The sequence below is a fragment of the Triticum aestivum genome, chromosome 2D, assembly GCF_018294505.1.
Source record: "Triticum aestivum cultivar Chinese Spring chromosome 2D, IWGSC CS RefSeq v2.1, whole genome shotgun sequence".
Lineage (NCBI taxonomy): Eukaryota > Viridiplantae > Streptophyta > Magnoliopsida > Poales > Poaceae > Triticum > Triticum aestivum.
The window spans coordinates 610,877,870-610,903,673 of NC_057799.1; the positions used below are offsets into that span (position 1 = coordinate 610,877,870).

Genomic DNA, 25,804 nt, shown 5'->3' on the forward strand with positions numbered 1-25,804 from the left:
CTACTACTTCTCTATCCCCGAACCTATGTAAAAGCGTCTCAACGTTGGAGACTTGGGAGTCCTATTTCCATGGTATGCCTCAATGGACGCGCTTCGCAAAAAAATTATGCGCAAGTTTGTTGAAGATTTTAGGCATCACGGCGTGCAACTTGATTAATTTAAAAATAACATTTTGTCAGACAGCTTATAAATAACAAATCGGATTTAAAAAACCAGATCGGATTATTATTTTCAGATGAAAATGCCCCAGACACGACCGAAACTCCCAGCAAACCAAAACATGTTCAGCCTTCGAATCCAGTCCGTCGAGTTGCCCGACGCCCTCGCCGCCCTCACCGTCGCCGCCGCCGACGATGTGGGCACCAGCAGCTCCGCCGCCGGCGGCACAGCCGCATCCAATCCCATCTCCCCGCGCTCCAGCAACCCTCTCCCCTCCGCTACATCCGCCACAAGTCCTCTCGAGCTGCCCGGCGTGACCTCCGCCGCGCCCGCACGGAACCCTAGGATCCACCACACCCGCGGCATCCTCCACCTCTATCGCTCCTCTTCCTCCTACGCCTCCGCCGTCGCCGCCACCGCCACCCCCTCTTCCTCCTCCTCCGGCCCCACCGCCGCACCGCTCCCCTGCGACTCTCTGCTCCCGGTAACGACCCCGCCTTGATTTCTTACTAATTTGTTCGTTTTGGCGCGTGCTCACGCCTTGTTTCCCCTCACTCGGCAGTCATGGCGCGGCACGCGCCTCCTGGTGCTCGCCGTCCCAACCCGCCTCACGCCAGACGACTTCGTCCGCTTCTGCGGCCCCTACGTCGAGCACGCCTCTGAGATCCGTGTCATCAGGTGAATTTCCAGACCCATTTAGAGTTGATTGCATTTGATTATGGTCGTATGACACTTTGTATGCGCCGTCATGATCGTAGCGACGATGGGGTGGAGGACCGGTACAGCGTGCTTGTGGAGTTTGAGGATCAGAAGAGTGCCGATGGATTTTACCTGGACCTCAATGGCTGGAGGTTCTCGTCCACAGAGGTTGTGAGATTGTCAACTTGGTCTTGGTTGGTTTATTGATCTTGTGTAGTTGGCTTATTGATCTTGTGCACTACTGCTGCTAAATTTTGAAAATGTGCTTGCTGTTCCATGGCGCAGGTAGAGGTGTGCCATGTTCTGTTTATAGTTGCTGTGCAATACACATCATCCACTGAGTTGGCCGTCACCCCACCGGTTGGATCTACCGAGCTTCCGACTTGTCCTGTTTGCATAGGTGAGCTCCTTTTAGGCATACACACAAGCTTAGTATTGTGTTAACATTGGATATGAACTTCGTGCAAAGTGTACTTCTGATTATGGCCGCATTGCTTGAGAAAACCCCAGTTGTAATAATAATCTAATAAAAAGATTAGGCACTTTTATTTCTCAGAAATACCATCTGCAAACATCAAATTTACATCTCTGTGGAGTTTTTACCCTCACAAAATCCAGATTACCTTATTTTAAGGGCAGCCCACAATATTAGGCAAATCAATTTTCATGCTGTTTCTCTCTTACAGACAGCTTCTGGAGGCAACCTTTTAAGCTACCATGTAGTTTCTATCAAATTGCAGAACTGTGTCTGTGGGGTAAAATATAATGGCTTATGCATGCATTTCTGTTGCTTAACTGTAACCATCCACAGATACACCCACTTGTTTTCTGGCTACAGTTTGGAAATCATATAATTATTAGATCTACTAATATTCCATTTCCTCATCTTCAATTTTTAGAATTTTTTGCTCGTCACTTTAGTTATGTATCTAGTGTAAGGTATTACATGACCAGTCTGTTCCTTGACTATCTTTTGTGTGTGATTCAGAAAGGTTGGATCAAGACATCAGCGGAATTGGGGCTACTAATTGTGACCATTCTTTCCAGTGTTCGTGCGTTTCAATGTGGGTCAGTTCATCTTGTCCGGTAAGGAAGGTTCTTCTTCATTACTGTTTCATTGCGTGCTAACGGGGAAACTAGGAATCACTTTGTTTCAGATGGAAGTCATCTTTTCTTGTTTTGTCATTACACTACATCTGGGTTGCCATTACTCATTTTATATAAATCTTCTCATGCTTCACTTTTAATATTCTTCAGTAGGACTGGTTAGTGAAGTAAAAAAAATTCCATAGCAATGTCGAATGTGCAGTCATCGGGTGACTGATATCACATTGGGCTTTGTTTGTACTCTTGGGCACTCGGAACCTACTGAGGTTCAGGGGTATTTGCAGTGTTAAATATTAAACTTTGTGTCTGTTGCTCATAAGAATAAATTTCACTCGGTATAGAGTTTTGAATGTTCACACCAACTGTTTGAATCTAATTATCTAAGATACATATTGACTTCAATATTAAACCTTGTGTCTAGTGCTCATATGAATATATTTTTACCTGGTATAGAGTATTGAATGTTATTGCCAGCTGTTTGAATTTAATTATCCAAGTTACATATTGATTTTCACTTCAATTGACTAGATCATAAAATTCCAAACGAGTAAATGCTGCTTCATAGACACAAACATCAATTGCAAGTTTCCAACACTATAACCACATGTATGTGTAGCGTTAAATTTTCTGTGTATTGGGTTCCATCGTAGTTTGCCTTTATTTATTGTTGTTTCCATTTCAGGTTTGTCAGTTCTGTCAGAAGCTGTCTGAAGCTCCTACAAATCCTACATGTTCTGTTTGCCAGACCTCTGAAAACCTCTGGATCTGTGTGATATGTGGTTTTGTTGGATGCGGAAGGTATGCTAACACCGACTGACTGAAAGTGTACCAGAACTCGTAGTCATCCTACTATGGCAGGAATGCTTAAGCATTTCACACGTTTACATAATATGCTGTACTGGCGCACTCAGTAGAAGTTAGGAAGAAAGGAAACCTACATTGGAGCTTAACTATATCATCACTTGTACTACTCCCAGACTCCCTAATATGTGGCTTTTATATGTAGTAAAAGTAGGAAACCTACATCGGAACTTTACTATATCATCACTTCTATTTCTCCCAGACTACCTGATACATGTCTTTTATGTAGTAGTAGTTATTTCCTTTTGACCTTTTCTCATCAGAAGTTCAGAACTAATAGTCACTCTGCTATGTGCTATTTCAAAGCATTTAACATGAAACTTAACTATATCATCGCTTTTATTTCTCCTAGACTCCCTGATACGTGTCTTTTATGTAGTAATAGTTATTTCCTTTTGACCTCTTTCATCAGATGTTCAGAAGCCATAGTCGCTCTGCTATGCGGTATTTTGAAGCATTTAACATGATTATTTAAAGAAAAAACTATGTCAGAGGTTAAATATATGATTAATTCTACTTTTGTCAACAGCCCAAATCAACCTTCACTTTATTAATTTGCCGTTTATAGGTATAAAGAAGGGCATTCAATCAGGCACTGGAAAGGCACTCAGCACTGCTATTCTCTCGATTTGGAAACTCAGCGTGTTTGGGATTATGTTGGTGACAGTTATGTCCATCGACTCAATCACTCAAAAAGCGATGTAAAGCATGCTAAGTTCAGTTCGTATCCCGGGGACAACTGTGTAAACTGCATGCACGATGACTCAGATATGGGTGGAGTTATGTTTAGCAGCAAAGCGGACACAGTAAGAGATTTAAGTTTCTTTGTTTTGATTCTCTGTAACACCTTCTTGGTATTCTTGTTCCTCAAAATCATGTGCCCTGCTTTTCTTAACAGATTGTGGATGAATACAATCGTCTTTTAGCAAGCCAACTTGAAACTCAGCGAGAGGTGCAGTGCTCTTTCCTTTGTAGGACTATTTTTTTTGTATGGTCACTATCCATTGTATTGTTCTAGAGCTTCTCATATAGTTTTTCTTGGAGATAAATTTTGTTATAGTTATGTACTATTCTGATCCAATTATATGCTTGTGTTTGTTCATATTGACAGTATTACGAAGCTCTTTTGTCAGATGCTAAGAAAGAAAGGGAACACCATATTTCTGTTGCCGTGGATAAAACTATAAATGATAAGCTTCAAGAGCTGCAACTTAAGCTTGAAAATACAATGTTGGAGAAAAAGAAAGTTGCTGAAGTGAGCTTATTTAAATCACGCTGCCTTTTCCGTTATACTGTACAACCAGTTTGCCTATTGATGCAACCGATGTCCTATGCCTTCTCCTGTAGATGAATGAAAAACTCACGAAGAGCCAGGATATATGGCGCCAGACAGTAAAAGGAATAGAGGAAAGGTATGTTTTGATCTTCCCACCTGAAAATGGTAGTAGCCGTGCAACATTCAAGATGTGTCATGTGAAAGAAGTCAAATAATGCATTTTTGGGGGCACATTATGAACATAAATACTTGAAGTGATTTGCTGAACTATATACATTATGTCATCTGTCATGTTCAGTCTTATTTAGAGGTTGTTTGAATATTCTCCTTTCACTAGTCAATGTGTACGTGCAATGCACGTTAATTTGGAAGTATATTAAGTGCATGCGGATATTAAGTAGGATATTATTTGCATGTTATTATGTGATTAGCATTATATTATTTGGCATGAAATTAACTGCATGCTAAACGTGTTGAGCGCTCGACATTGAAGCAGTATAGGTCGTTGGATTGACATGATTTGATGGCCGAGATTAATTGGATCTGCCCCTTTGGGTCTTTTTATATTGGTATAGATATCTATTCCATTCTAAAATGCCACAATTTTCCTGTATCCTTTTTTGATGATTCTGCATTCACAGGGAGAGAGCACAGTTGAAGCTGAAAGATGATACGATTCTTGACCTGGAAGAACAGGTGCCTATATTTTTCATTGCTGTTTCGTGTAAAAGCTATAATATCTGGAGGTGGGTTTCAGTACTAGGGGCATTCGTTAACATGTCCTATATAATCCATGCAGATAAAAGACTTCAGATATTCCATTAAGTTACAAAAGTCTATTGCGAAGAGTTCACATGCTGATGATCTCAAAGGAGGTATGCTGGTGCCACTGGCCATGGAATCAGATTCTGGAAAGGGTAAAAGGTCGTCAAGAACAAGCAAGAGAAGGAATTAGTGGCGACTTTGCTAGTATGAATGCATGAATCTTCACCAGTTGTTATATATGCTAAGATTCTGCATGTTAACTTCTGACCTTGTGTGAGAAGCGCAAGGTCACTCTTTCATTGTAGTTTCATTGCAGTTTTTCTCACTGTGCTAATCAAGTTCATCTGATACTCTCAGCAAGAAAAAGTAGAATCTGATACAAAATACAATTATGTTACGTACCCAGAAAGTAATTTCAGGAATGCACCTACATAACTGTAATACTGTTTTGCATTACATAACTTGCAATTTGTAATTGTTCAAGCACTACAGCTCGAGCATTTCAGATCTTCCGTAAGGATGTGTTATTGCACAAGCACTGTCAATAAATGACATTTTGTCCAATATGTTTTGCTTTTATAAGTACCTAAATGTCGATGTTTAGATAAATTCCTTTTTACAGACTATTAGAGTGATAAAATATTTTTTAGCAAAAAGTTTAAAAATAGCGGAGCGGCTGATGATTGCAAAGGAGGTATGCTGGTGCCACTGGCCATAGGATCAGATTCTGGAAAAGGGTGAAAGGTCATCAAGAACAAGCAAGAGAATGAATTAGTGGCGACTTTGCCAGCATGACTGCATGAACCTCCATTATTTGCTGCATATGTAAAGGGTCTGATACATTCTCTTTAAGAAATAGTACATCAGTTACAAAGTAGAGTAGGTTACATTAGAGCCAGAAAGAAACTTAAGGAAGCTCAGTGGATCTTACATTTAAAGATTATAGTACATGACTGTAGTACGGATGTTTGGCTCAAGCACTACAACTTGAGCATTACAGATCTTCCGTAAGGATGGCAAAACGAGAATCCAATAGTGGCCCAAAATGCCAACACAAAGCCAGCAGCTGTGACCACATATAGAACTGGGTCACTGGGTGTCTCTTCCACATCTTTCCCCGCAGCAGGATCTAGACCGGGAGCAGCACAGGTATTCCCCTGAGTAATGTTGTGAAGGTTGGTGTTGGCTAGGTAGCTGTCCATGTTGAATGAGCTGAGCTGTCCATAGTTTGGTATGCATCCTGACAAGTTGTTGTATGCCACAGAGAATGCCCCCAATGATGATAACTGGGTTAACTGCCAAGGTATTGGTCCGCTCAGCTCATTGTGGGAGAGGTCCAAGCTTTCTATTTCCTCCATGCCGCCAAAGGTCATTGGGATTGGACCAACAAATAAATTGTTGGACAGGTTCAGGGATTTGATATGGCTCAGATTTCCAAGCTCCCAAGGAATTTCTCCATCCAGCATGTTTACAGACAGGTCAATCCCTGACATCGAAACAAAGAAACTGCGTCCGTACGTGTAGAGATTCCCTTTGGTAGTAAAGGTGAAGTCTACTAATAAGTCATAGTAAGCGGCCTGGATGTCAGAAATAAGAAGTCCACTAATAAGGACTGGCTGCAAAATTTGATCATCTGTAACACCTTTGAAAGATATATTACCAATACATGCTGGTAGCAAGCCTGAAAGCTTGTTATGAGAAAAATCAAGTATCCTCAAGTACATGAGTCTGCACAGGTTTGGAGTGATCTGCCCTTCAAACTTATTTCCGCCCAACAAAAGTAGCCTAATGTTGTCAAGATAATGTACCCAATTTAGGTTGCCCGTGAACTGATTGTGTCTGATATCCAAAGCAATTAGACTTGATGTGTTGAAAAGGGCAAAAGACATATCGCCAGATAAAGAGTTCCCTGTAAGTTTAAGAAAATTCAGCACTATGAAGCAACTGTCTGGTACAGACCCTGTAAGGTTGTTGCGCGACAGATCTAAAAGGCGAATTCTTGTGAAGTCACAGATGTGTTGATCAAATTTGCCTGTTATATGGTTGTCAGCAAGATTCAGGGCCACCAAAGAAGACATACTCCAAAATGATGTATCGAGTTCGCCAGACAGCTCGTTATCATGCAAATCAATGACATTTAGAGAATATGCTGCCAGATCACGAGGCAATGTCCCTGTAAATTTGTTACCATCCAAGCACAATTTCTTTATATTGGACAGATTATTCATCCCACCAAAAATCGGACCACCAAGCCTGTTGTTCGAGACCTTCAAGGTGGATAGCCCGGGATAATTAGTAAAAACACAAGCTGGAACCTCCCCAGAAAGTTTGTTGTTTGATAGGTCTAAAAATGTCATGGAGCTGATCTCACACATTGGCGTTGGTATGTGCCCAAACAAGTCGTTACTAGACAAATCTAGATCAGACAAATTTGGAAACATTGAGCTGAGGTTGGCCGGCAACTGTCCTGTGATATGGTTCATGGCTATGTTGATATCCGTGAGGAAAGATTGGGCATGCCATATTGGGTCTAGCGATCCAGTTAACGAGTTATTCCCAAGATATAGTTGTTGTAGTTTTGTTTCCTCTGTAAACAACCAATTGGGCATGCTGCCTGACAAGTTATTGCTGGACAAATCAAGCACCTCTAAATGATGCTGTGTGAGTAAAAAATGTGGTTCTGCAATAATGTTCTTGTTAAGGTCACAGCCAGAGAGCACTAACTGTTTCAATTGGAATGAAGGTGTCCATCCAGGAATATTGATGTCAATAACTAGGTTACCATTGCCTGAAAGGTCTATCTCTTCTAGCTTTGTGAGGTTTTGAAGCCAAATGAAAGAAAGTTTACCACTCAAATTATTTTGGGAAAACCGAAGACTCTTAAGGGACAATGAAAGATCCGAAGATGAATTTATAAGAATTTGTCCTCCGAGCAAATTCGTCGAGAGGTTCAACCGTTCGATATGTGGAAGCGAGAACAAGAATTTTGGAATGTTTCCGCTGAATTGGTTGGAACTCAAATACAACTCTCGTAGGTTCTTGAGGATTTCAAATGCTGCAGAAGTACCAAATCATGTATTAATAATTACTCATAGAAAACAATGGTGACACCATCTTTACTGATATAAGCAGGAAATGCTCATTATAGGAGGACTGTAGGAGCACCTTGTACATTCGGAAGAGCTCCACTCAGCTTATTATGTTCAAGATGTAAGACTTCAAGTGGAACTGGTTCCGAAGATAAATGAATAGGGAAATCTCCCTCGAATTCATTATATGAGAGATCTAGGAACTTCAGATGAGGAAGTGAAAATATTGACACAGGGAGGGATCCGCTGAATAGGTTGCTAACCAAATGCAAGTTCCTGATGTTTTTAAAGGCTGTGATGCATGTAAGTAGTACAGTTAGTACAGGTGGCACAAAATTAAAGTAGGGAGATTGAAGTATGAAACACGATGTCTCATTTTTTAATGTAAGATAGATATTTTTACCTGAGAGAGTTCCGTTGAGGCGATTAAAACTGAGATCTAGGACTTCAAGTGACATTGGACCCGAGAATGAGCTTATTGGAATATGCCCATCGAAGTCATTAAGGGAGAGATCTAGGATCTTTAGGTGAGGAAGTGCAAATAGCGATGCCGGGAGGCTTCCGTTCAAGCTATTCCAATACATGCTCATTCTCAATAGCTGCAATGTGTGTAGGCATGCGAGACGAGTTTATGAATATGCAACTTTGACGTCTACCTTAGTATTCTACTATATAATTAAGCACAAATCTGTACCTGCGCTTGGAAGACCTCCGGTCATGTGGTTACCGTCGAGAACTAAGACTTCTAGTGAAACAATTTGCCCAATAAATTCTGGGAACCCCCGTCCCCATGCACTGTTACTGAAATCGAGATATCGAAGCTTGGCTAGTCCAAGCAAACATGCAGGTGTTTTAGTTTGTACAACAATGAAAATAAGTCACCGCACATACATATTGTTCTAAAAGAAAAGGAGAATTTGGAGTACAAATGTACCTTCCAAGGCTAGCGAACATGGATAATTGTATGACAGATCAAGGTATTGAAGTTCATGTAATGCAGAAAACACCGTCGAGTTTAGATGCCAACTCTCTTCTGAATTAGTTACATATACAGAGGAAAGGTTGAGATGAGACACCCGCTGTGTTGTATCGTCGCATTTCACGCGCTCCCACGAGCAGCAGTCATCACCATCCTCCCCCCATGAATCAAGCGCACTCAGGGAATGCGCTCTTACCAGAGAAGACCGGATGTCCAGTAGAGAAGCCCTCTCCTCCAGGAAGCAGCCAGAGGACAAGTGAAACATGGACTGTAACAAGAGAAACAACGCCAAAGACAATGATCCCCATGGCAAGCAGCTAACCATATCTGATAATAAGCTTTTCCTTCTCCTGTACATTTAGGTAGCTAGACTTTGGGAGAGAAATGGTGAGATTTACAGTTCTGCATGCTTGGCTTTTATCTTTCGCTAGCTTCTTGGTACTAACTGTAGACAAGAACATGTCAGGAATACGAGACAAGGAGTACGGCTTGGCACAGGCGGTCAGTTTACATGGACCGAGTCATTGGCAATCATCATCATCCACAGCAAATCTTGTTGTAAATATATTTCGATGCACTCTTGACCAGTGGATGGCCAATTAGTTGCAGCCGGCATTAGGTGCCGGCTAGATTGTTTCCTTTTTTTTGACAGCAAATGCCGGCTAGACATTTCAAGTTCTAAAGACGTCATGTGGGGGCCCAAGGGAGTATGTTTCTAGAGATACCAGACTACATTTTTTTTCAATAAAGAGAGTATATATTAATATCAAGAAGATATGGTTACATTCAATATGTACACCAAGGAAGCTAGTCAAGACATAGAGAATGCACACTGTCAAAGTATCACGAAAGGAAAAGAAAGCAATTAATGTTTCTTTGAAGGATCCAGCAATTTGCTGGCTTCATTTGATTTAGCAGATAGCACATGGGAAACACATGGTGTCGATGATCTTTGACACTCACGAACCCCCTCCCCATACCCCCCGCGCCACCCCCCCCCCCCCCCCCCCCGAGCCGGGCGACCGGGGCGGCCTTCCCTCCCCTCGCTGCCCAACCCCCCACCTCCCACTCCTCCTCCCGCCGCTGCCGCCGGCTGGCGCGGGTGGGCGTTGTCCGCGCGGTGCCGTGGCGAGGCCGGCGGTGGCGGCCCTCTTCTTCTCCACCTCGCGGTTCCCCGGCTCAGGCAGTGGTCTCCGGCGACGGTGCGCCTCGGCGGGCGGTGCCCCGGTGTAGATCGGGCGCAGGCGTGGCGGCGGCCCGGCCCTTTGGTGGCGGTGGCGGCTGGCGGCGCGGGGTTGGCCGGCGGAGCCCTGCAGGCCCAGATCTGTGCCCTTCTGGGCTCGATTTGGGCAAGGGCGGGTTGGTCTGGCCTCCGGCGGGTCGCCTCCGACTGGGCTGGCGAGATGCAGACGTTGGGATCGGCGGCGCTGCGCTGCGTCGGCAGGAGCTTAGTGGGCCCGATTTGGGCCCGGCTGGGCAGGGGGTCCGGCGTGCTCCTGCTCCTGCGTCTGGTCTGCTACTGCGTGTGCCAGTGGAGGTTGTCCCCTCCCACGTGGCTGCGGTACTACCGGTCCCTATCATCGGTGGCCTCGTTTGGTTCGGCCGGCCTCGCAGGGTCTGTGGTGGAGAGATGATGGTGGTGTCCTCGTGACTGTGGTGGCGCATGTTGGTGGGCGGTTGGCATGGTGGAGCCGCCGGTTGGTCCTAGGTTGTGGGTATGAGGGGTAGGGCGAAATCCCTCTCGGGTCTGCCCGACACCGATGCGGTGACGCCTGCGGGCGCCATCAACCTTCTTGAAGGGCGTCGGGAGTACCTCTCCTCCGCTTCCCTCCGTGTATCGGGAGATATCATAGGAGTCATCCGGGCAGCAGCGTCGTCGTCGTCGCAGTCCTTCTTGAAGGTGTTGCTTGGTACGCGGTGACTCGGTGGCATTGGAGCGTGGGGGATGTGTCCGGTGGGCGCAACGGTTGCGGGATACTACAGCTTTCGTTGATCCGGTGCTGCTGGCATTTCTTTCTCTTGTTTTTCTCTTGTTTTCCTTTTGGGCGTGATTGTGTTGTTTGCCCCAGAGTTGGACTTCTTGTTGTATCGGGTGGTTGCTATATTAATATAGCGGGGCGAAAGCCTATTTCGTCAAAAACATGGTGTCGATCAAGTGATCATGGTAGAGCGGAGAGAAGAGAATGAAAGGAGAAAAAATAAGAGAAAGGGGAAGAGGGGAAACATGTGCCCTCTATCTCATAACATCAACCAGGAATGGTTGCAACTCTAGAGTAACAGGAGTGGTGCTCCATTTCAAACAGGTGACACATCAAGGAAGAGAACGACACACGAGCAGCGCCGTCGTAGGATACAACCATTGGGATGAGATCAGATCATGGGTTTCACCCCGAAGAGAAGTCTGAGAACCATTCCCAGGGTCTACCATGGAAGGTCGGACATAGAGTTTCCCCTGGAACCCAACACTCAAAGAGCACCACCTATCAGAAATCGTCCTGCGCTTCCACCACATGATGATCCATCAACGCATAGCTGCACACACCTGCAAAGTACAAACGTGAATCTCATAACGCAATTGGGACCGCGCCCATGAAACACATGTTGTCGTGTTGTGCCTAACAAAGTCAGATATCGACGTCGATCCCATGACACCGAATCCAGACCACCCACATAGAGACGAATTAGGCTAGTCACGCACACGTGATTTTTTTAAACTCTAAAGACCGTTTTGCAAACAGACCGGAGAGAACTGGTTGGTTTTTGTACAAACTAGGAGAAAAACCAGAATCGATTGAACTGGTGACAGGCACATTGTTAGTTTGAAAGAGAAAAACAAACCGCAAAGGCTAGGAATCAAACCATGGTCGCCAGGGGAACATGCGAAGCCTTCGGCTTGGCCCAAGAACCGCTTGGCTTCGATTGATTATGTGTCAAAATTAAGGAACTTATCTTATTTGACCTCGTTGTATTACTATATTAGCCTACAAAACAAATTTTTTATAGCCTAATAAAAACCCAGCAAACGAACAAGTGAACGAGTGGTCTGACTGGTGAAAACCTGGACCGACAGGCTCACCAGTTCGGTCACCAATCCAGTTTGTAAGACTATGCTTATGTGCGGAGTGATATATATGCACTACCATGGGGGTGTATTATAGACCCATTTGTTTACCCAATTTTTTGGTGGGCTGCAAGAAATATATCCTTGTGGAGGTGATCTTTCCTGTTGTGGGGATTGCTGAGTTTTCCTAGGCAATGTGGAAAACCCGCACCAAAACTTGCTTTGAAAAAATATTTTAACATAAGCTCCTGTTGAGCTGATGTCTAATATGTATGATATTTTCATCCATGGGAAAGTTTGCAAATGGATGCTGGCAAAAGAAACTTGCTTGAAGGGGTGACGACACCTCAGCACACGTGGTGTAAGCTCACAAAGCGGCGTATGCATCAATAGCTGGTACAACCTTCAAATGAGGGGGCGGACGAAGAAACTTCATATGAGGAGTATGATGAGGATCAGGTTCTTCAGGCATGGTGTCATGCTGGAAGAGTGACCGGTTGCGTTCGTTGCTGCTTGTGGTTAATATCTGTTGGGGGCCATGTGCCCTCCCATGTTCCATCCCTCATCTTAATTATTGCACTTGTAGGGTGAGAATTGACACGACGATGTCAATGTTGGAGATGTCTTGAGATAAAGTGCGCGACACACCATTTTGCTTGCTATAAGCATTTGGATGCGATAAAAAAAACTTGTTAGTGACAGTTTAGAGGATTTACAGTCGAACAAACATATCATGTCAGTCACGTTCATAAGACAAGGTATCAACAAACGAGGACCGTCTTGGCTGCTTGTTCTGGCGGTTGTAGTGGTCATTCAGTGGTCTCGGAATCTCCATGTAATTTTTATTATGTTTGAGATGGTTTGTACTTCCGGTGAACTTTTATAATAGATCTTGTTTTTTTTTTGCAAAAAAATGTACACATATGGCAAATTGAGAGAGCCTTTGTGTTTTGGAGACACAAATCATGTGAAGAATTATTGAGCTTACATATACCATTAACCGTGTTCATTTGGATGATATAAGTGGTATGTTGTTAGCTAATGTGCCATTTGAGCAACCCTTGCTAACTATGCTCACACACTCTGGCTGAATCACTGCACCACTCTAATGGGTGGAAATTTTTTGTCTTAAACAATTTTTCAGAAGCCTGAAGTTGCGTCTTAAGCTGGAAAGTGAGTTAGAATTACAAGTTCAAGGATGAAAGGTGGATCTTTCACTCCTCTCTTACTCTTGTTTTTCAAATGTATAACCATGACATAGCAATGAAATCAATGATTTTTTCCTACGGCGTTTTCGAAATATCTAAAGGAATGGTAACATAAAAATAGTACAAAAACCAATACACACGGTAGAGTTATTTATATTGATATCTCATTATTAAAACCATCCTTCCAAATTATTTTCCAAACCATCCAAACATTGATAAAAATATATTCAAACAAAATGATCCACGCCTTATATTATTTTTCATCTATATACAATTTTCAACTAACGGAAATCATGTAAATTCTGCAATTGAAGTTTTTGACGATTTTCGTCAACGTGTATGTTTTCACAACTCATATTTTAAAAACAACATGTAGCCTGACCAAGGAAATCTAGGGTTCCTTCTCTGCTGTCACCCATCCGTCGCCTGTAGATCGTCGACCTCCGCCAACTCTGTTGGTGGGGGTGTGCCGAGGGAGGCCTGAATATACCGATTGGAGGTGTGGTCACCCTCACTTTGGGGGCATTAGGACCCTACTTGTCCACCACTTCACCTCTTTCGATGATGGTCACGGCGATGTTTAATAATGGTTTCTCTGACTTCTTTTTCAACCCTGGCGATGCATGCGTCGTCGGATCTAGCAATGAGATCGTCTGGATTATTTTTCATCATATTTAACAATGAGATCAAGTGTTCATATTTGATTTGCCTTCCTCTTTGTGGAAACATTGGGGGGCGGGGGTTGGTTGGTTGTGTATTCGCCGGGTTAGTGATGCTTCTGCAGCAATGACACCGATCTGGTTATTCCATCTGACTCTAGCGGACATGTAGGTATGATCCATTATCATTTTCTTATTTGAAGGGTATATCCTTTAGAATTGACGTCATTGGCCTTTCAGGCAGTCCGACGACACCATGTAACTCTAATGACATCAACATCAACACGCATTGGCGTGTGTGGGATTGAGTGGATGGAGGATTCCTCATGACTAACAGCCTGTTCAGATCGAAAGTCATCTTTTGATCCCGAGCTCATATGCCCCCGCATGAACAGTAAAATCGAAAAAAATTCAAAAAATTCCAATTTTTTTTTGAGAGAAACTTTGACAAAAGTTCTAAGTGCCTGCAAAAATTCATCATGAAATCACATTCCTGTAAGGCGTGGCAAAAAAAACAAATTCAGTGCTTCAAAATGCGTTTGGAAGTAGCTTTTTCAGAATACTGTTTTTGTTTTTTTTGCCACGCCTTCTAGGAATGTGATTTCATGACGAATTTTTACAGGCACTTGGAACTTTTATCAATGTTTCTCTCAAAAAAATTTGGAATTTTTTATTTAGTTTTGATTTTACTGTTCACCCGAGCTCATTTGAGCTCGGGAGCAGATTAGCCGCGTCCAACCCTTTGCTTTCGTCAAATCCCTGACTCCACTCCCCGCTCCTAGGTTGGTAACTCCCCACAACAAATCGGGAGTTGACAACTTGTTTGGCAGCAAACCCACTCCGCACTGGCTTCCCACGATGTACCAATTTTTGTCGCTCGTCTTCCTAATTTTTTGTTTTTTAACACAGTACAGACGCAAGCGCTCATACATACATGCATACACCCACCCCTATAAACACACACGCACACCCTACCAACCAGCATATCATCTTGAGATTTACAAAGTCACCGTTGGCAGACTTGAACCCTGATGGGGTGGGGGTACAACTATCCCTCCAACCATCCAACCACTTGATGGTTCGCCCTAATTTTTGTCGTTGATGCTAGGTATCATAGCACATTAGCACGCAACTTGGTTAATTTTGTGTTCTAAAAAATTGGTTCATTTCGAAATTCAGTAACATTTCGTCACACAACTAGTAATAAGTACAGTAACAAATTGGATTATTTTTAGATGAAAGTATGCCGAGTTCCTGACACGACCGGCACTGTCCAGCCTTCGTTATCCAGTCTGTCGAGTTGACCTACGCCCACGCCGCCGCCGACGATGTCGGCACCAGCAGCTCCGCCGTCGCCGACGATGTCGGCATCCAATCCCATCTGTCAGGCCGCGATATCTGAAGACTAGTATTCAGTTAACTGTGGCAATTCCGGCACATACCGATTCAGTCATTCCAACGGCCCAGGAGACTCCTCAAGCTACTTTCGTCGTTAGCCGTTAGATTTACTTTCCGTTACTATTACTTTTCATGCGTTTCCGTTTACAGCGAGACACCCACCTACTTAACAGCCGGGTTGTGGCTGAGCTGGGCATTGAATCTTCCAGATTTCCCTTCGAGGATGAACCGTAAACTTATACGGCACAGCCGATAGCAATATAGAACCCAGATCGGGGCCTCTTTCCTCGCAATTCTCTGAAATTCGTCCATACAAATCCCTTCTCTCAACCCGTAGAGTAACTAGGTCCTGACAAATTGGCATCAGAGCAGTGGTTCCTCGGTAGCTTCCGATCGGATCTCAAATTTTCTCAAGAGAGGCAAGAACACCCACCCAATTCCCTCCCTGTGTTGTGTGATAATGGTGGGCGGCGATCGACGCGAGCGGTGAAGGTGTTCCTTCACTGCGACGTCAGGCGGTGGCGGATCAAGGGCGGCGCAGGCGGCAGTGATCGTTCGGGTGCAGATCAGTAGCGCGGAGTGGTTGTGCTGGATCACTTCCAGCAAAGTAAAATTCCACGTCCTTCGCTGATCCGTGTACCTTGGGAGGTGTGGAGCTTTGGCGGCGGCAGGATCTGGACTGGAGAGGCTGGTTGCCGCATCTGCGGTGGTAAAATTCCCCCTCTCTTCTCTGGGTCAAGGTGATGGGGCCCTCGAAGGCAGTTGATGAGGCCGAGTGGCAGGAGGTTCTCTCTCTCTCTCCGAGATGAGTTTGGTGCAGTTCAACAGGAAAACGCAGCGATGCGAACAGATGTGTCCAAATTACAGGAAGATGTTCAGTCGATCAGTTCCAAACAAGGCGAAATAGCTCTGCAAGTTGGAGGGATTGAAAGAGTTGTGTTAGATCTGGGGAAACAATTGTCCACAATGAGTTCAGTCTTGCAGAAATTGGTGGCTCCATCTGGGTCAGGAACTGGAGCTGAGAAACAACCTGAAGCTGACACTGTTGTTAGATCACCAACGTTGCAACAGCAACAGCAGGACAAACCACCTAGCAGAACTGAGCAGTTGAGACAACAGTTAGAAGCAGAAAAGGAAAAGACCAGACAACTAGAGGAATTACAAATGCAGTAGTTACTTCCAATCAGAACTGGCAGAACTGCAGCACCACCTGGATTTGGAGCTCATGCAAATTTGGAAACAGCAAGTGCCATTGGAACACCAGCAACACAGAGAAGGGGAGGCCAAACTCATGTTTTCCAACAGTATCAGCAACCAGCTCGAGACAGATAGTTATGGCAGGGCTACTTCAGAACGTATGAGCAGGATATGCAGGCTCAGTTCATGAAAGCAATGACAAAAGGCCCGAGGATGGATTTTCCTAGATTCTCTGGTGAAGATCCTGTGGGCTGGATTCGACAATGCAACAAGTATTTCCAAATGGCAGCAACACCCGTAGAGTACAAAGTATCACTCTCTCAAATGTACATGACAGGAGATGATGATGTATGGTTGAGGAGATCTGGTTTACTCAAGAAACAATTGTCATGGCAAGAATTTGGAAAAGAAATCATCAAAAGGTTTTCTGCCCAAGGCTCTTATGACCTCACTGAAAAATTTGCTTCTCTGAAACAAGGAAGCACTTCAGTGTCAGAGTACACCAAGCTGTTTGAGGATTTAATGGCTGAATTGCAGGAGGAAAACCCCACATTATCTGAACCCTGGTTTATAAAGTGCTATGTTAATGGGATGAGAGATGGAATTAAGTACCAATTGAGACTTCTTAGACCCACTTCTTTAACTGATGCTTACTGTTTGGCAAAAGAGATTAAACCTTGTCACCCTCCTCCTGTGACAAATGTTAAGAAGTCAACAACCCCTTACAACAACTATTGGCAAAAAAATGTAGTGCCTACAGTAGGGAAATAGGTGATCAACACTGCAACAGTTCCAACAACTAGCAACACAAAGAGCACTGAACATGTGAACAGTCAAATTTAGAAAATCAGAAAAGCAGGGGAATGTTGGAGGTGTGGAGATAAATGGGTCCATGGCCATAAATGCACTTTAGTTCCTAATGTGCGCATGTTACAGCAAGAAATGGAAGAAACTGGTCCATATGAGACAGATAATTACCAACAGGAAGTAATAGAGGAAGGGACAGAACAGCAGGAGCAAGCAATGTTTATCTCGGCACATGCTATGGGCCAGCAGCTTGCTGTACAATCTCCTACAGTAATTGTCCATGTAAATGGTAAAAGAGCAGTAACACTACTGGATTCAGGGAGTTCAACCTCTTTTATCAGTGAGCAGTTTGCAAATCAAACTGTCAATTACTCCCTGTCAGGCCTAGAAAGGTCTCTGTAGCTGGAGGAGGCCTGCTACTTTCCACTGCTGTAGTACCCAACTGTGCCTTTCAGCTAGCCAAACTGAAGTTGGAACATTCTTTCAGAATTCTCAACCTCCCTAGTCATGATATGATTCTAGGTTATGATTGGTTTTCATTGGTTAGTCCTATGGCTTTTGATGTGCCTCACAACCAGTTCAGCTTCACTCTCCAAGGTAAAACAACAGTAACAATGGCAGTTTACAATTCTAGTGAGGAAATTTTGGAGATACTAGCAAAACAAGTCACTAAACTATTGGACAAGGGTGTGGAAACTTTTCTTCTCCAAATTCACAATATAGTGGCTCAAACTCCTGATAAGCACTGTATACCAGCTGCAATAAACAACTTGTTACTGGAATATAAGGATGTTTTTGCAGAACCATTACCTCCAAAAAGGGAATTAGATCATAAAATTCCCTTGATGTCAGGAGTTGAACCACCCCATGTCAGGCCATATAGAGTACCTCATCACCAAAAGGAAGAAATGGAGAAGCAAATTAAACACTTACTGGATAATAAACTCATAAGAAATAGCCAGAGTCCATATGCAACCCCTGTTCTTCTAGTTAAAAAGAAAGACAGTACTATGAGACTTTGTACTGATTTCAGAAGGCTGAACACTGTGACAGTGAAGAACAAATTCCCTATACCAGTAATTGAGGATTTGCTGGATGAGTTGCATGGAGCAAAGGTTTTCTCTAAAATTGACTTAAGGTCAGGATATCACCAGATAAGGATGGACCCTGCAGACATTCATAAAACTGCATTCAGAACTTTTCTGGGACACTATGAATATTTGGTGATGCCCTTTGGATTATCTAATGCACCAGCAACATTTCAGGCTCTCATGAATCTTCTATTTTCTAAATACAACAGAAAGTTTGTACTGGTATTCTTTGATGATATCCTAGTATTTAGCAATACTATAGAAGAGCATGTGGAACATTTATGGCAAGTGTTGCAAATCTTGAGAGAAAACCAGCTATTTGCAAAGATGTCCAAATGTGCATTTGCAGTTCCTCAGGTGGAGTATTTGGGACATGTGGTTTCTGGTGAAGGACTAGCTACTGAACCCAGCAAGATCAAAGCAATTGTGGACTGGCCTACACCTACTGACATCACTAAATTGAGAAGTTTTTTGGGTTTAGCTGGCTACTACAGGAAGTTCATCAAATATTATGGGACAATTTGCAGGTTCATCAAAGATTATGGGACAATTTGCAGACCATTACATTATGCTCTTAAGAAAGGAAAATTTCTGCGGATAGTTGACCAAGATAAAGCTTTCAGAAAACTGCAACAAGCTTTAGTTACAGCTCCAGTTCTAGCTCTGCCCAATTTCAATGTCCCTTTCACACTGGAAACTGATGCCTCTGGTTATGGTATTGAGGCTGTACTTATGCAAGAGGGCAGACCATTGGCATATTACAGCTCTTCACTCTCTTCCAGAAATGCTGCTCTATCTACTTATGAGAAAGAAGCTTTAGCAATTTTGGAAGCTTTAAAGAAATGGAGGCACTATTTATTGGGCAACTCTGTAATCATCAAAACTGATCAGCAGTCCTTGAAGTTCATTACTGATCAAAAGATTACTGAGGGAATACAACACAAATTAATGATGAAATTGCTGGAGTTCAATTTCACAATTCAGAAACACCATCTGCAAACATCAAATTTACGTCTCTGTGGAGTTTTTACCCTCACAAAATCCAGATTACCTTATTTTAAGGGCAGCCCACCGAAAATGTTGCTTGGGACCATGGTCCACCCGAACCCACGCTCAGAACCACTCATCCTAGGACACCGCGTATGGGGATATGTGCATGGTTGGTAAAGTATTGCATGGCGGGAACAATTTAGGGCGATGGTGGAAACAGTTTAGTGAGGATTAGAAGCACTGCATGTGCTAAATAATCCTATTTGATCCTAGTAGCTAATAAAATAGTCATGTTGCATTGGGCAATGAAATGTTATCTGCCATGCACAACCACTGTTCACTATTGTTTATTGCCTCGTTATGCCATGCACAACCACTGTTCACTATTGTTTATTGCCTCGTTATGCCATGCACAACCACTGTTCACTATTGTTTATTGCCTCGTTATGCTCGTCGAGCTCTGTTTCCAACACATGCATGGATGCAACTAAAAGTAGTAGATAATTTTTCATAGTTATATTTGTGGCTCTTTTTTCTTCAATTTTGTATCCCATGAAACTTACAATTTTCCTGTACATGATTGATGACCTACTGATCAGACATATAGCAAAGCCAATAATATGTAAAAGTTTTAGTTGCTGAACAGATAATTAGATAATTTTTCGTAGTTGATGTGTCTACATCTCTTTCTTCCAAAAATCAGTACTAATTTCCTACATAATATTGTATTGAAAGTATTATAAGTACATGCTAGATTTCTCTCACGTAACATATCGCTATTCAATTTTAGAAAAATCTAGACATTTTACATATGCTTATCAAAGACTTCAAAATAATTCTTTTGTAGCTGCTATGCATGATAAATCGCCATTTGGTGCATAGGTGTGATAGGTATGTACCTAGAGACATGTGCCAACCCATCTAGTCTGAAATAAAAAAATAGCTAGCCCACGCAGGCCTAGGGTGTGCTTATAAGCAGATAGGTTAACGTGAGCCTGGAGAGGTTAAGATTTAACAGAAAATTTGAACGCAAAAGAGGCACATATCCACACGTGGAAAGGTTGGAAATCGTATGGTCTCACTAGTAGAAAACAGGGCTTTGGTTCGGCCAGAAAAGAGCATTAATCCCGGTTGCATTACGAACCGGGACTAATGTGAGCATTAGTCCCGGTTCGAGCGGCTAGGGCACCGTACAGGCATTAGTCCCGGTTCAAATGGGACCTTTAGTCCCGGTTGATGCCACGAACCGGGACTAAAGGGTGCGATGCCCATTAGTACCGGTTCGTGGCACCAACCGGTACTAAAGGTTAGACCTTTAGTCCCGGTTCGAGCCACCAACCGGTACTAAAGGTCCCATTTTCAAACTCTACCCCCCTATCGCCTTTTCAGTTTTGTAAAAAGCAAACAAAAAAAGATAAAAACTTCAGAAATTAAAATCCTTCCAGATGTAGTTATGTTACTACATGTACTAGTTAGGAAAATTTAAATACTTAAATTTGGACATGTTTTGCAAATGGTGTAGGGAAAATGTAAAACGGCTATAACTTTTGCATACGATGTCAGAAAAAAACGTATAATATATCAAAATGTTCAGCACGAAAATCCGCATCCGATTTTGACAGCCTATGGCCTGTTTGCAAATTTTTAGAATCCTCAAATTCTAAAAGGAAAAAAAGTTATGCTCAAATTTCTGTTTTTTTTTGAATTTTTGTTAAATCTGGTCAAACTATGGTCAAACTACTTATTCAAGAAGTATTAGTGTTACTAAATAATTATTCAAGAATATTAGTGTTATTAAATAATTATTTCAGTTTTTTTGAATTTTGGTCAAATCTGGTCAAACTGTGGTCAAACAATGGTCAAACTAATTATTCAAGAAATATTAGTGTTACTAAATAATTATTTCAGCTTTTTTGAATTTTGGTCAAATCTGGTCAAACTGTGGTCAAACTATGGTCAAACTACTTATTCAAGAAATATTAGTGTTATTAAATAATTATTGTTTTTTAGAACAATAGTTTCAAACTCAAACAGTGAAATGTGTGACTTCATGCTCAAGCTAAATTCCTGAGGGTTAATAGGATTGACATCTTACTATTGTCAAGAAAACAACAAGTGAAGACTTGGAAACGAGGGAGAATAGAACCCGGAAGTTAAGCGTGCTCAGGCTGGAGTAGTGAGAGGATGGGTGACCGTCCGGGAAGTTAGATGATTTGGAATGATGAGGGTGATTAGAGATTAGAGGTTAAATTGAGCAGTGATGAGGGGTGATTAGAGATTAGAGGTTAAAATAATTCTGAAATTTGAAAATAAAAAAAATTCAAAAAAATATTTCAAAAAAAAATCATAAAATTTCCTTTAGTACCGGTTGATGTTACCAACCGGGACTAAAGGTGGACCTCCAGGCAACGGCCACATGGAGGGCCTTTACACTTTAGTCCCGGTTCCAGAACCGGGACTAAAGGCCCTTATGAACCGGGACTAAAGACCCTTTTTCTACTAGTGTCTGGACCATGGGTTCGGCCGAACCATGGTCCTGAAAATCGCCATATTAGGCAAATCAATTTTCATGTTGTTACTCATTTACAGACAGCTTCTGGAGGCATCCTTTTAAGCATGTAGTTTCTACCAAATTGCAGAACTGTGTCTGTGCCTCTATGGCGTAAAATATAACGGTTTATGCATGCATTTTTGTTGTTTAAGTATAACCATCCACAGATACACCCACTTTTTTTCTGGCTACCGTTTGGAAACCATTTAATTAGATCTACCAATATTCCATTTCCTCATCTTCAATTTTTAGATTTTTTTGCTTGTCACTTTAGTTATGTATCTAGTGTAAGGTATTACACGACCAGTCTGTTCCCTAACTATCTTTTGTGTGTGATTCAGAAAGGTTGGATCAAGACATCAGCGGAATTGGGGCTACTAATTGTGACCATTCTTTCCAGTGTTCATGCGTTTCAATGTGGGTCAGTTCATCTTGTCCGGTAAGGAAGGATCTTCTTAATCACTGTTTCATTGCGTGCTAAGGGGGAAACTAGGAATCACTTTGTTTCAGATGGAAGCCATCTTTTCTTGTTTTGTCTTTACACTACATCTGGGTTGCCATTACTCATTTTATATAAATCTTCTCATGTGTTCACTTACTTTTAATATTCTTTAGTAGGACTGGTTAGTGAAGTAAAAAGAATTCCACAGCAATGTTGAATGTGCAGTCATCTGGTGACTGATATCACACATTAGGCTTTATTTGTACTCTTGGACACTCGGAGCCTACTGAGGTTCAGGGGTATTTGCAGTGTTAAATATTAACCTTTGTGTCTGTTACTCATGTGAATAAATTTCACTCGGTATAGAGTATTGAATGTTCACACCAACTGTTTGAATCTAATTATCTAAGATACATATTGACTTAAATATTAAACCTTGTGTCTAGTGCTCATATGAATATATTTTTACCCGGTATAGAGTATTGAATGTTGTTGCCAGCTGTTTGAATCTATATCCAAGTTACATATTGATTTTCACTTCAATTGACTAGATCATAAAATTGCAAACGAGTAAATGCTGCTTTATAGACACAAACATTAATTCCAAGTTTCCAACACTATAACCACATGTATGTGTAGCGTTAAATTGTCTGTGTATTGGGTTCCATCGTAGTTTGCCTTTATTTATTGTTGTTTCCATTTCAGGTTTGTCAGTTCTGTCAGAAGCTGTCTGAAGCTCCTACAAATCCTACATGTTCTGTTTGCCAGACCTCTGAAAACCTCTGGATCTGTGTGATATGTGGTTTTGTTGGATGCGGAAGGTATGCTAACACCGACTGACTGAAAGTGTACCAGAACTTGTAGTCGTCCTACTATGGCAGGAATGCTTAAGCATTTCACACCTTTACATAATATGCTGTACTGTTGGTCTGGTGCACTCAGTAGAAGTTAGGAAGAAAGGAAACCTACATTGGAGCTTAACTATATCATCACTTCTACTACTCCCAGACTCCCTGATATGTGGCTTTTATATGTAGTAAAAGTAGGAAACCTACATCGGAACTTTACTATGTCATCACTTCTATTTCTCCCAGACTACCTGATACATGTCTTTTATGTAGTAAATAGTTATTTCATTTTGACCTTTTCTCATCAGAAGTTCAGAACTAATAGTCGCTCTGCTATGTGCTATTTCAAAGCATTTAACATGAAACTTAACTATATCATTGCTTTTATTTCTCGTAGACTCCCTGATACGTGTCTTTTATGTAGTAATAGTTATTTTCTTTTGACCTTTTTTATCAGATGTTCAGAATCCATAGTCGCTCTGCTATGTGCTATTTTGAAGCATTTAACATGATTATTTAAAGAAAAACTATGTCAGAGGTTATTAATTCTACTTTTGTCAACATGCCCAAATCAACCTTCACTTTATTAATTTGCCGTTGATAGGTATAAAAAAGGGCATTCAATCAGGCACTGGAAAGGCACTCAACACTGCTATTCTCTCGATTTGGAAACTCAGCATGTTTGGGATTATGTTGGTGACAGTTTTGTCCATCGGCTCAATCACTCAAAAAGCGATGTAAAGCATGCTAAGTTCAGTTCGAAGTGTGAATATCCTGGGGACAACTGTGTAAACTGCATGCACGATGACTCAGATATGGGTGGAGTTATGTTTAGCAGCAAAGCGGACACAGTAAGAGATTTAAGTTTCTTTGTTTTGATTCTCTGTAACACCTTCTTGGTATTCTTGCTCCTCAAAATCATGTGCCCTGCTCTTCTTAACAGATTGTGGATGAATACGATCGTCTTTTAGCAAGCCAACTTGAAACTCAGCGAGAGGTGCAGTGCTCTTTCCTTTGTAGTACTATTTTTTTGTATGGTCACTATCCATTGTATTGTTCTAGAGCTTCTCATATAGTTTTTCTTGGAGATAAATTTTGTTATAGTTATGTAATATTCTGATCCAATTATATGCGTGTGTTTGTTCATATTGACAGTATTACGAAGCTCTTTTGTCAGACGCCAAGAAGGAAAGGGAACACCATATTTCTGTTGCTGTGGATAAAACTATAAATGATAAGCGTCAAGAGCTGCAACTTGAGCTTGAAAATACAATGTTGGAGAAAAAGAAAGTTGCTGAAGTGAGCTTATTTAAATCACGCTGCCTTTTCCATTATAATGTACAACCAGTTTTCCTATTGATGTAACTGATGTCCTATGCCTTATCCTGTAGATGAATGAAAAACTCACGAAGAGCCAGGATATATGGCACCAGACAGTAAAAGGAATAGAGGAAAGGTATGTTTTGATCTTTCCACCTGAAAATGGTAGTAGCCGTGCAACATTCAAGAAGTCAAATAATGCATTTTTGGGGGCACATTATGAACATAGATACTTGAAATGATTTGCTGAACTATATACTTTATGTCATGTTCAGTCTTATTTAGAGGTTGTTTGAATATTCTCCTTTCATATCTATTCCATTCTAAAATGCCACAAGTTTCCTGTATCCTTTTTTGATGATTCTGCATTCACAGGGAGAGAGCACAGTTGAAGCTGAAAGATGATACGATTCTTGACCTCGAAGAACAGGTGCCTATATTTTTCATTGCTGTTTCGTGTAAAAGCTATAATATCTGGAGGTGGGTTTCAGTACTAGGGGCATTCGTTAACATGTCCTATATAATCCCTGCAGCTAAAAGACTTCAGATATTCCATCAAGTTACAAAAGTCTATGGCGAAGAGTTCACATGCTGATGATCTCAAAGGAGGTATGCTGGTGCCACTGGCCATGGAGTCAGATTCCGGAAAGGGTAAAAGGTCGTCAAGAACAAGCAAGAGAAGGAATTAGTGGCGACTTTGCTAGTATGAATGCATGACTCTTCACCATTTGTTGTATATGCTAAGATTCTGCATGTTAACTTCTGACTTTGTGTGAGAAGCACAAGGTCGCTCTTTCATTGTAGTTTCTCTCACTGTACTAATCAAGTTCATCTGATACAGTCTCAGCAAGAAAAACTAGAATCTGATTCAAAATACAATTTTGTTACATACCCAGAAAGTAATTTCAGGAATGCACACTACATAACCGTAATACTGTTTTGCATTACATAACTTGCAATTTGTAATTGTTCAAGCACTACAGCTCGAGCATTACAGATCTTCCGTAAGGATGTGTAATTGCTCAAGCACTGTCAATAAATGACATTTTGTCCGATATGGTTTAGCTTTATATAACTATCTAAATCTTGACGTTTTAGCTAAATTCCTTTTTATGGACTATTAGAGTGATAAAATAATTTTAGAAAAATGTTCAAAAAATAGTGGAGTGGCTGATGATCGCAAAGGGGTATGCTGGTGCCACTGGCCATAGAATCAGATTCTGGAAAGGGGTAAAAGGACATCAAGAACTAGAGACCGCACAAAACGCCCGTGACCTCCTCCCCTCGTGCGGCGGCG

General features: G+C 41.9%; 2 protein-coding genes across 3 annotated transcripts; one reads left to right on the forward strand and one right to left on the reverse strand.

The window, feature by feature from the left end:
- The first annotated feature begins 220 nt into the window (after positions 1-220).
- Positions 221-5,431, forward strand: LOC123054941 (BRAP2 RING ZnF UBP domain-containing protein 1). Of its 2 annotated transcripts, XM_044478819.1 has the most exons (12): positions 221-643; positions 722-837; positions 918-1,026; positions 1,144-1,258; positions 1,847-1,944; positions 2,648-2,763; positions 3,395-3,632; positions 3,725-3,778; positions 3,938-4,081; positions 4,174-4,238; positions 4,744-4,798; positions 4,902-5,431. In XM_044478819.1, the coding sequence occupies exons 1-12, from the start codon at positions 236-238 to the stop codon at positions 5,055-5,057; spliced, it is 1,674 nt and encodes a 557-aa protein (XP_044334754.1). In that variant the 5' UTR covers positions 221-235; the 3' UTR covers positions 5,058-5,431. The 2 variants fall into 2 exon arrangements, with proteins under 2 accessions (XP_044334754.1, XP_044334753.1); XM_044478818.1 differs by lacking the exon at positions 4,902-5,431 and having other exon boundaries at positions 249-643; positions 4,599-4,798.
- A 416-nt stretch (positions 5,432-5,847) lies between these two features.
- On the reverse strand, positions 5,848-9,243 carry LOC123054940 (receptor-like protein 13). The gene is made up of 5 exons (XM_044478817.1): positions 9,132-9,243; positions 8,645-8,797; positions 8,360-8,566; positions 8,033-8,248; positions 5,848-7,922 (listed from the first exon to the last, which is right to left on the reverse strand). Exons 1-5 carry the CDS (start codon positions 9,241-9,243, stop codon positions 5,848-5,850), a joined length of 2,763 nt encoding a protein of 920 aa, XP_044334752.1.
- Positions 9,244-25,804: the final 16,561 nt, after the last annotated feature.